At 26.8% G+C, this 11,398-nt stretch overlaps 1 protein-coding gene across 6 annotated transcripts in view; it reads right to left on the minus strand.

Moving 5' to 3' along the window:
• Nucleotides 1-4,751: 4,751 nt before the first annotated feature.
• LOC100203332 (metacaspase-2) overlaps nucleotides 4,752-11,398 on the minus strand; it is a 68,810-nt gene continuing 62,163 nt past the window's right edge. For all 6 annotated transcript variants that reach the window (XM_065812253.1, XM_065812251.1, XM_065812249.1 and 3 more), the window contains exons 23-29: nucleotides 10,449-10,650; nucleotides 10,100-10,197; nucleotides 9,658-9,815; nucleotides 7,001-7,127; nucleotides 6,711-6,791; nucleotides 6,221-6,616; nucleotides 4,752-5,306 (exon numbers count right to left, since the gene is read on the minus strand). In XM_065812253.1, coding sequence (XP_065668325.1) covers nucleotides 5,152-5,306; nucleotides 6,221-6,616; nucleotides 6,711-6,791; nucleotides 7,001-7,127; nucleotides 9,658-9,815; nucleotides 10,100-10,197; nucleotides 10,449-10,650 — 1,217 coding nt within the window. In that variant the 3' untranslated portion in view covers nucleotides 4,752-5,151. The remainder of the gene's footprint in view (nucleotides 5,307-6,220; nucleotides 6,617-6,710; nucleotides 6,792-7,000; nucleotides 7,128-9,657; nucleotides 9,816-10,099; nucleotides 10,198-10,448; nucleotides 10,651-11,398) is intronic.

Below are 11,398 nucleotides of genomic sequence, written 5' to 3' on the forward strand. Positions count from 1 at the left end.
TTAAGATTATCGCTATTATGTATATAATCATTTTTCCAAATTTTAATCCCTTTTTTTTTTTTTTTTTAATTAACCCCACCAAGGCCCAGAAGGCCACTACAGGCGAGGAGGCTACTTAATTGTGGCTATAACCCTCTCTCAACTCTATAACTCTGAAACACGAACCTTGACGAACAAGGCCGCTGTGCGGAGAAACAAGTTGAGCGCGGTACCAGGGACGTGGTGGGGATTGAACTCGGAACCTCTCGCTTATGAAGCGAGCGCTCTACCACTACACCACTACCGCTTGAAAACTATAAAAAGTTTGAAAACAATATTTCTAAATAAATAAAAAAAAATGCACATCAGATTAAGATAAGGTTTAACATTTAAATGATTTGTAACAAATTACCTATTAACAAGAAAATTACTAACAAAATTACTAAAAATTACCTAATACAGGAAACCAAAGAAGATTCACAAAGAAGATTCAGTATTTTAGGGTATAAAACTCTTAAAAAAAAAAGGCAGATTTCCTAAACAGCATTATTTGACATATATCTATGTCTATGTAAATATTTAATTTAAGTAAATTTAGTAACAATATTCTTTTTTTTAATGCTATTATTAACTTTTTTTATTATTTTATTATTAAACTTTTTATTTTTTTTATTATTAAATTTTTTATTACTTATTATTTATATCTGTCTTTTAAACTTTGGTTTTTTAAGTTTTTCCATGCTTTAGAGCTTTGTGACAATTGAAAATTCAGAGTACCTGGTTTTATTTCTTTTTACTAACATAGCTATGGAAACTATTGGATCGCAAATTATAACTTTGGGAAAATGGTGACGAAAATAAATTTAAAAAGGAATTCGGTAGCATATTATTTTTATGAACCTGATAAAAAGTTTTTCCAAGTTTAACACTTTTATATATGTCATCGCGTTAGAAAGATTATCCACTCAACTTAGATAATGAACAAGCATAGCTTTGCTAGCCTTGTAGTTTGATTAACTTTGTTTTGTGTGTATTAGCACTATATTAGCATATGTGAGATGACTATGAATTAGAGTAAAATAAAGTTTTTGTTTTTCTTGAGCAGTAATCAAGAAATAAGTGACTCTTATAAAATACCTATTGGAGATGATATATTTTTAGTTGAAGGCGTGAGTTCATAAAAATATTTTTGATTCAAGGTGCCCATGATAAATTTTCGTCTATTTGAACATCAAGAAACTTATTTTTCCAATATATTTTTATGTTTGTTTTAATTTTTAACGGAAGAGAGATATTTTTTATATTGATTGACATTTTTTATAAAATAAAATGTAGTTGTTTTTTTTTAACATTTTGAAGAATAATTTATTTGCTTTGAACCAAAATTTAAAGTTTTCTAGTTCAGTATTCATTGTTCCGAACGTCAATTTTAAAATACTATTATTATAAAACAAAGTTGTGTCATCAGCAGCATACATTATTAAAGATACTATAGATGATGTTTTATACATCTTGTTGATGTAAATTAAAAACAATAAGGAATTCCAAACAATAACAATTTCAAAGATTGAGCCTTGAGGGACCCCACACTCAATATCAAATACTTGACTCCTGGTTAACTAAAAAACTGCTTTATGTTACTCAGATTACCCATTTATATTTTAATTTTGGTAGTAAGGGGTCGTCCATAAAGTACGTACGCCAAAAATTTTGAAATTTGACTCCCCCCTCTTCCCCTGTTGCCATGCGCACTTTTAAGTCCCCATCCCCCTTAAAAAGTACGTATATATTTCACCCAGTGCCGAGGGTAGGCTACCCATACCCCTTAATTGGAGGCAGCAAATTTTGTGCCCTTTTGCTAATTCAAGAAGCTTTTTATTTTAGCAAAACCTTGCGGTAAAATTTGGAAGATATTGAGGCTCTAATAACTAGTTGTTGTTTTTTTTTGGGGGGGGGGGGAGCATCTAACCTATTAGCCACGGCGCTGCTAAAACTTGTTTTTTGTCGACTCAAAAAATAGGTTGCCTGAAATACGCTATACTCAGGGCCAGAATATAAGAGGTGGCATGTGTGCATGGGCGCCCGCAGGATTTTTTGATGATCCAGATAGGACATTTTCAGACATGAAAATGTCCTATCTGGATCATCAAAAAATCCTAACTTAAGTATGTTTAAACCTATGCCAAATGAGGAGGCCTTCAAAAAATGGGATGGCGGAGGGAAACAAAAAGCCTTAAAATGTTCAGGGCTTTTTGTTCAAAAAATGACATCGTCCACCGTCACACTTTTTTGCAATGCCTCTTCATTTGGCATAGGTATAAATATAGTTAAGCTTGGAGTTTGCACAATGTGTGAAAGTGTCCTATCTGGATTATCGAAAAATCCTGCGGGCGCTCATGCATGTGTGTGCATAGAAAGAAATTATACCCTCTACCATACATCTTTTTAAGTTGGTAAACTAGGATCTTTAGTCAGAATTTTAACTTTTTGATTGATTAGCTGGTTAGCTTGTGATAAATTAGAAAATCGAAGTACGTACTTTTAAATCAACCCCCCCTCCCTACCCATACGCTTTTTGAAGACCTCCCCCCTCCCCCCTATGAGCGTACGTACTTTATGGACGACCCCTAAGATGCTGTGGTCAACTGTATCAAATGCCTTTGAAAGGACTTTTAGCTTTTAGTTTAACATTTTTGGCCAATCAATGAAAAATTGACTGCTAAAGTGTTATTTATAACTATATTAGCTTGCAGTTTTACTACTTAGCCAAACTTTTTTCTTTCTTTCAATCCCGGAAGCAATTTACAAGAAAGCCAGATAAAAATTGAATACATTATCTCCTGACATACATAGTAATTAATTTATCTTTTTTTATATTCAGCTTTTTATTCAATAAATGAAGAATAAAATGTTTAATTAATCTAACACTTAAATTTTTGAACATCGGTTTTTGGGAAAAGCAGGGCCGTCGAGAGGGGGGGGGGCGAAAGAGACAGTTAATATAAGAAAATATAAGAAATATAATATAAGAAAATTTTGATAAATAAGGGCGCCAATCAAGGTTGCTACTCCAGGCGGCGTGACGGCTCTCTGCACCCCTGATGAAAAGTACCAAAACTAAGCAAAATCCTTTAAAAACAGATCTGAAACATATTAAATTTAACGTAAAAAGCGTTTGTGTTTCATGAATGATTTAAAAAAACACTTTTTAAAAATAAAAATCAATTAAATGTAAGTTTGAAGTTTTTAATTTTTTTTGAATGATTTCCAATATTTTTTTAAGTTTACATAAGTTAATATTTTTAAAGTTTACATATTTAAATGATTTTCAATATTACTTTAAAGGTTTTTCTATTGATAGCAGTAATTTGATAAGGTAAGAGGGTTGTAAATTTCAAAATGTATTTTTTTTAACTGCACTATGCACAGTATCAGGACTAAACTATGACCGTGATTAAAGTTGCTTAATAAGTCAAATTTTATTGCGATAAACAAATAAATTCTGGTGGACACGAATTGAATTATGAATTTTTTGTTGACCTGTGAAATATGAATTTCACAGGTCAACAAAAAAAAATTTTATTTCTGGTGCCGAGCAAACAATTTGTTTTTATATAGCATTTCTAATTTTGATTTCAAATATGCAACTCAATTTTCATCATCACGTCAAGTTGTAAAGATGGGTTCAAAGATTGGGTTCAAATTTTTAACATTTGGGGTAAAATCCCTAATACTGTAAAAAAAAAAGTTATTCAAAAGTAGGTCAACCTGGGTCTCAAATGAAGCGTATTTTTATAGAGATTTTAAAAATGTTATTCGTTTGTAATAAAAATAAGTAATTTTTGTATTATTGCAAAAAAAAAATTTTGTTAAAAATTTTTTAAGAGTCTTAAGCATATTTTTACATAAGATTTTTTTCTCAACAAATTTTAAGGAAAAATATTTGTTTTTTAAAATCTTTATGAAAATACGCTTCTTTTGAGACCCAGGTTGACATACTTTTGAATAACTTTTTTTTCAGCAATATTAGGGAATTTACCCCAAATACTATAGATTTGAACCCAAATATCTTTACGACTTGACGCGATGGTAAAAAACGAGTTGCATATTTGAAATCAAAATGAGAAATGCTATACAAAAAACAAATTGTTTGCTCGGCAAAATCAAACTATCCAAAAATAATTTTTTTTCTTCTTCTAGTTTTTCAGTTAAACATATTATTATTTGCATTAAACATAGTATAAATTTAACATTAGATGCATTAAACATTTTAGAAATTCCATCATATTTGTAAAGTAACAAAAGATTTAAAATATGACTGTGTTTTACTTAGTAATTACTCCTCCATTTTTCATCAAAATGTTAATATAAATTACAATTTTTATTATTTCTAAAAAAACCCATAAGTTTGTTTGAAATTTTTAAGAGCTTCCTAATCTTGAATTTTTTTAGTAATGTTACCAAACCTTTATTAAAACTGTTATTTGTATTTTCAGCTAGCGACGCATGGCGGTTGCAATAAATGCTTTCTTGTTGCCACCCTCAGTAACCCGCTTTTATGGTCAGAGCAAGCTTTGTGTGTGAGCATGTATGATGTACACAAATGTATAAAAAAATGATATCTGAAGATGTTATAGTCTAGTTGCTGATAGTATATATGTATGTATATATATAATTATAATATGTATATATGTATATATGTGTGTATATATATTACATATATTATATATATGTAGTATATGTAGTTATAACATGTAATATCACGGAAAAAGTTAACAGAATATTTTTTTTACAGATATAGTCAATGAAGAGCATAAAATCTTTAACTAAGCTATTGAAAATGTTGGGTTGATAAAAAAAAATTTATAGACTATTTTTTCAGTTATAAATTTAATCCATCAATCAATCGACCATTAATTATCATAAAAATAACTTTAAGAACTACACAGTACTTAATGAATCGCATGGAATGACCCAAAATATTTTATAGCAACATTATGCGATATAATAATTTCCGATTCACCTCACCCTTAACCAATTAATAAAATTTTCAATATACGACATAGTGCGAAAACAGAAGTTATTAAATAGCCATTTTAATGCGATATCTGATCATTCAAATTGCATGAACAAATTAAATCCAATTTGGCATAAACTTATTTTCATGTCAATTCAAAATTTCTCAAACTGCTCATTCAATTTTTTGGAGATTTCATCATCGCCATCTTTACTTATAAGTTTATCAATAGTATCATTAGATGCCTGTAATACTTTTGAAGACGTTGCACGGACATCGACATCCTTTACCGATTCTGTTTTTGATTTATCTATAATAAACAAACAAAATATATACAGTTTTTTTAAAAAGAAACAATAAATGTTTATTTTTAACATTTAAGTAAAAGGAAATAATAAATGTTTATTTTTAACATTTAAGTAAAAAGAAATAATAAATGTTTATTTTTAACATTTAAGTAAAGTTATGCCAATCAGAAAAAAAAACAAAAAAACCAAATGTTTTTTTTTTAAATAAACCATGATAATGATATTTATAACAAAATATTATAATTTTATAAACAACAAAACAACAACAATACCGTTTTTTTCCAACTCTTTAAAATTAAAATCATTTTTTATAGCTAAAGTAAATCTTCTTAATATCGTTGATGTTTTTGTTAAAATCTCAAAATTAATAAACAGAAATATAGCTAAAGTAAATCTTCTTAATATCGTTGATGTTTTTGTTAAAATCTCAAAATTAATAAACAGAAAACCAACCAAAAAAAAAAAAAAAAAAGCGAAAAAAATTGAACTAAAATATTTAATAAACTATGATTTAAATCTTGCTTTTGTCGTTTTATGTATATCATTAACAATCTAATTATTCTTAACATATTTTAAGACATATATTAAGATTTAAAAGCAATTATACCAAAAAAAAACCTTTTAGAGGGTTGTTTGACTAAAATCTCAATAAATATCTAATTTTATAACATCAATTTCAGACAATCGAAAAAAATTTTATTGAATGTTTCATAAAGAGAAAGTATAAAGCTTTTTAATGAAAGCCTTTCCCTTCCTAAAAAATTAAAATTTTTAGCAAACAAGGATGGAAAGCTCAAAATAAGGGTTGTGCGAATCAAATATATTTTAATTATATCTAAACTAAATCTTTCAACATATAACTTTTTTTTCTCTACTGTAAACTTTAATAAAAAATTAAAATTTACATTAATATTACCATTGATTTGAAAACTTTTTATCAACTGTTGCAGAAGCTTGTGTCGAAGAATAGAGTCATCAGATATACTCCACAACAGTTCCTTATCTTTGTTTTCAGATGAACTCACTGTTTTATTCAAAATCTTTTTTTTATACTGAGTCTCATTTTCAAACAAATGACTTTTCCATGCATGAAGCATGCTGTGTAAACTATTAGCGTTGTCAGATGCTTTCTCAATTGTATTAGAATCATTCCAAAATCCTGGCAAATTACCTAAACCATTAAAATTTGTTGACAAGTTTTTCTTTGACTCAATAGTAGAAAAAGTTTGTTGTAATTTTTTAGAAAAATGAAATTTCGTTTTTTTTTTAGCCGATTTAACTTTCCGATGGTTTTCCAGTTTTGACACATTTTCTAAATAAAACATTTCAAACGCATTTTTTAAATAAAAATCAAACAAAATGAAAGGTTGAATAGAATAAAATAAATCATTTTCAATTGAATATACTTAAAAGATTTTTAGATTCAGCCTCTTCCCATCCACCAATCACCTTACTTTTGTATGACTCATGGCCAAATAGCAGCAAAGCTATAATTTAAACTTTTATAAAACATGTATAAGTTATGTACTAAAGAAATGTTTGGAAATGTCTGTGATAAAACATAAAAATTATGCACAAATTAAAATGTTTAAAAATGTCTGCAATTTAAAATAAAACTTATTTGCAGAGTAGAATATATGCCAGCTGCAGCAAAATTAAAATAGATAGCATATGTATTACATTACAAAAAACTTACAAAAGTATTGCTTCATTCTACGTGCAACATTTTCCAGTGCAAGAATGCCAGTGTGAGTATGCAAATAAAAGTCATCTGAATCACTTGCTGCTTCAGCTAATGCATTTCTAGCTAAACCTTTATTTGCCTGCAATAAAGAAATATATATATACATTTATTTTTATTCTAATTCATTCCCAATAAAGCTGCAAACGACCATTATTAAGTTAAGAGTTACGGGAAAACAAAGAATAGAGTTAAAGAGCAAGGAAACGGTTGATAGAAGACTTGAAAAGTTGCAGATTGTATAAGTTAGCAAAACATGATGATGAGAGAGCGTTTAAAAATTAATGTGCAGGGAAAAAAACTAGATGAATAAAAGTGTTTAGAGCATACAGGGACAAATACAGTAAAAGGATGTGACTTTGCTAAATGGCGAGTCAAACAAGATTAACTTTTGGTTGATGGAACAAGAGATGATGGCTACTTTGAGCAGCAACCATGATACATTTTTACAATGGTGAGAAAGAAGCTCAAGCTTGGCAGATGTAGCAGGCCCAACTACATTTTCAATGTGTTTTTGGACTTTTTCGAAAAAGAGAAAGACCAGTATTAAAAGAACCAGTCCAATTACGACAAAAGTATTTTATACAGGGACGAACAAGAGATATTCAGAGGTAGAAAATGGAATCAGAAGTAAGATAATGGCAAGCACAATAAAGAGAAGCAACCTTAGCAAATCCTAACTTGGGGGCTGATTATATATGGTTTCTATGAGAGGTCAGTTGTGAACAATGATCCAAGAAGATGTAAGGAAGAGGACTCAGTGAGAGGGTAGTCATTCATTAATAAAGGAATGTTGATAATATACATATATTATATATATATATATATATATATATATATATATATATATATATATATATATATATATATATATATATATATATAATATATATATATATATATATATAAATATATATAATATATATATATATATATACAATATATATATATATATATATATATATATATATATATATATATATATATATATATATATACAATATATATATATACAATATATATATATACAATATATATACAATATATATATATATATATATATATATATATATATATATATATATATATATATATATATATATATATATATATATATATATATATATTGTATATATATATATATTATTACAGGTTACATCTGATGATCGCTATTGCGTGAAACTTTAAGTAATGTAATTGAAATATATATTAATAATTATTTAGTTTTCACAATTTTATTTGCTCTACTAATTATATAACACGCTGTATTGAGCACTCTTACTGGAAATATTAACACAATTCCTACTATATATATATATATATATATATATATATATATATATATATATATATATATATATATATATATATATATTTATACAATAAATATATATATATATATATATGTATACATATATAATAATAATATAGGAATGTTAGCAATTGACAGTGTTGCAATAGTTGTTTGCAGTAAATAACAGAAGTTACTGGAAATGAAGAAGAGTGTTGGATGACTTTAATAAAGTGGTTAGAAAGAAATGATTAAATAATTTCAAAAAATTTCCCAAATACACCATGTGAAGCAAGCTTAAGAAGAAGACTAGCATGTTAAACTTTATTGAAAGCTTTAGGTATGTCAAGCATCTTGCCTCACTATCTCCATTAAATGCACAATATGAATATAAATTTAGGACTACCAAAATAAAAATAATATTCCACAGAATAACTCAATTCCATAAAACCTTAATACTAGTACAATACTAGTGTAACATCAAAGAGTGACACATTAAATAGTGCAACCTTTAACACATTCAAAGTGTGACACATTTAGGTGGATGAAAAAAAACTTAATACCCATCTATAAAATGAAACTACTATCAATAACTAGATGGATAATGCTTCCAAAGATAAGCCCAGAAAACATTGAATTCAATCTAATACTTTTATAATAAAACCTAAATATTTTGTTCTTTCTTATAAGTTTAACATTCATGATTCCACACTAGTGTGGTTTAGACAAGTTTTTTTATTTAAATAAGAATCTGGAGACAACTATTTACAACTGCATGCATTAACCTGTTTTTAGATCAAGACTGATTATTTCTATTATAATACTACCAGTAGGGGGATTATAATCCAAGATTTACAAGCTCCTCAAACTCATACGCACATTTGGGGATTTCATACCAGAGTTATGAAAAATCATTTATTATTAGAAAATAATAGAAATTTGCCTTCACCTGAACTTATAAAGGATCAGTTTGACATCATGACCAGAATAAAGTGTTGAATGTCAAAAAAAAAAAAAAAAAGAACTAATATATTTAAAAAAATAGAAGTCTACTATTGAATAGAAGTGGATGTAGTAGTCCTCTCATGCAAAAAAAATTTTTTTTTTGTAACTTGTAAGCACTTTATGTGATGTGAGTTAAAAGCAAACAAAAGCCATAATATTAAAGTCATTTTATGGCTTTTTTTATAGGTTAAAACAGGTATTTTATGTAATTATAGTAGTTTTTAATAAGTTATACCATACAATAATTTATATTTTTTTTGTTATTTTTAAATGCTAGATAAACCAATTCAAGATAATTACTACTAATAAAACATACATCCAACCAACCAACTGCATGTATTATAACTCCATGATTGCGTAATTTACGAGCTACAGCCTCATATGATCCATCTAACTTACGATCAGTTAAAATAACAGTTACATTCAAATAATTCCAATACTCTTGTCCATTGTTTGAATGATCAAAATAAAATCCTACACAAAAAATACAGTGTTGCACAAATACAAAGTTTTATTATCTATATTAATTTTTTTTTTAAACAAATTTAAATGTTTACAACAATTTATAATTAAGATCAAGTTTATAAAACTCATAAAAAAGTTTATACATTTATAAAACACTTATACATTTATATATAAAAAAAGCACAAAGAAAAGAAAAAAAAAATGGTACAAAGAGAACTCTCTTACACTTCATTATGAAAAAAAATTTGTGATCAAATTATTATTTTAAATTATCTAAATTAAAAATACCATACCAAAAACCTTTTCGAGTGCTGAACCAGCATCGCTCTCTTTTCCAGCCTCTGACTCCAGATTATCAACAGATTTCAAGTATTCAGCACGGTCTAAGTTACTGAATTTATTAAAATAATCTTTTGATTGTTTTTTATTTTGCATTCATTAAACTTTTAAATTTAGTTTTTATAATTTAATTTGAAAAATTACAAATACAAATTGTTATTTTTAATTATATTACATTGTTTGAATAAATTTTTAAAAAAGCATTTTAATTTTATAAAAGCTATACTTTTAATTATTTAAAAAATATTAAAAGTATAGATTTTACTAAATTTTATTTAAGAACAAAAATTAAATTATTTTTACCAAGTTGGTGTAGAGCCACACAAAATAAATCTGGCAAAATCCCACCCTGATTTTTTCGCTTTTCCACCATACCCAACCACAGAAACATGACTCCCATATAAACCCATTCCAAGATCAGATGTGACAGTTTTGATAAAGTCTTTTATAGCGGATAATCTTGATACTTCACTACCTTTCATATCCACCACAAATGCTAAGTTCACTAAACAAAAACTGCATGCTGTATATTTAAAAATGTAAGGCACAGTTAAACTTGATTTAAATATATATATATATATATATATATATATATATATATATATATATATATATATATATATATATATATATATATATATATATATATATATATATATATATATATATATATATATATATAGACATACATATACAGAAAAAACACTCATTGAAACTTTTTAGCCATAGTTTAATAAGGTTTCTAATGAAATTTAAATGTTTAAGACAGGAGGTAACCCACTGTTTGAGAGTGGTAGCCCTCTTATCAATAATATAAAATTTTACTGAAAAATGCATTTAAATTCCTCAAAAAAGAATCAGACAAAATGTAATGCGCAAATTTATAAACAATCTTATCAAAAAAGTAAAATCACTATAGAAAGAGAATAAAAATTTTTTTAATGCTATTATATAATTCTTTAAACCACCAGCAACCGCAATCTCAACTAACTGCTTTTAACTTACTTAGTAAGCAACTTAAATACATGTATACCAATGCTACATCTAAAAAAGTCAAGCTTTTTGAGCTGCATCAAAATTTTTGAATGCCTCAAAACTGAGAAGCTACATATTGTATTTATAACTGAAACATGGTTTCATGATAATTCGATTTGCAGCCTTGATGGATACAATCTATATAATTCAAATAAAATTCTAAAATTGTTGGAGGTGGAGTAGCAACCAAGTCACTAATATTTTGTCTTCTCAAATTC

Source organism: Hydra vulgaris, chromosome 12, assembly GCF_038396675.1.
Source record: "Hydra vulgaris chromosome 12, alternate assembly HydraT2T_AEP".
NCBI lineage: Eukaryota > Metazoa > Cnidaria > Hydrozoa > Anthoathecata > Hydridae > Hydra > Hydra vulgaris.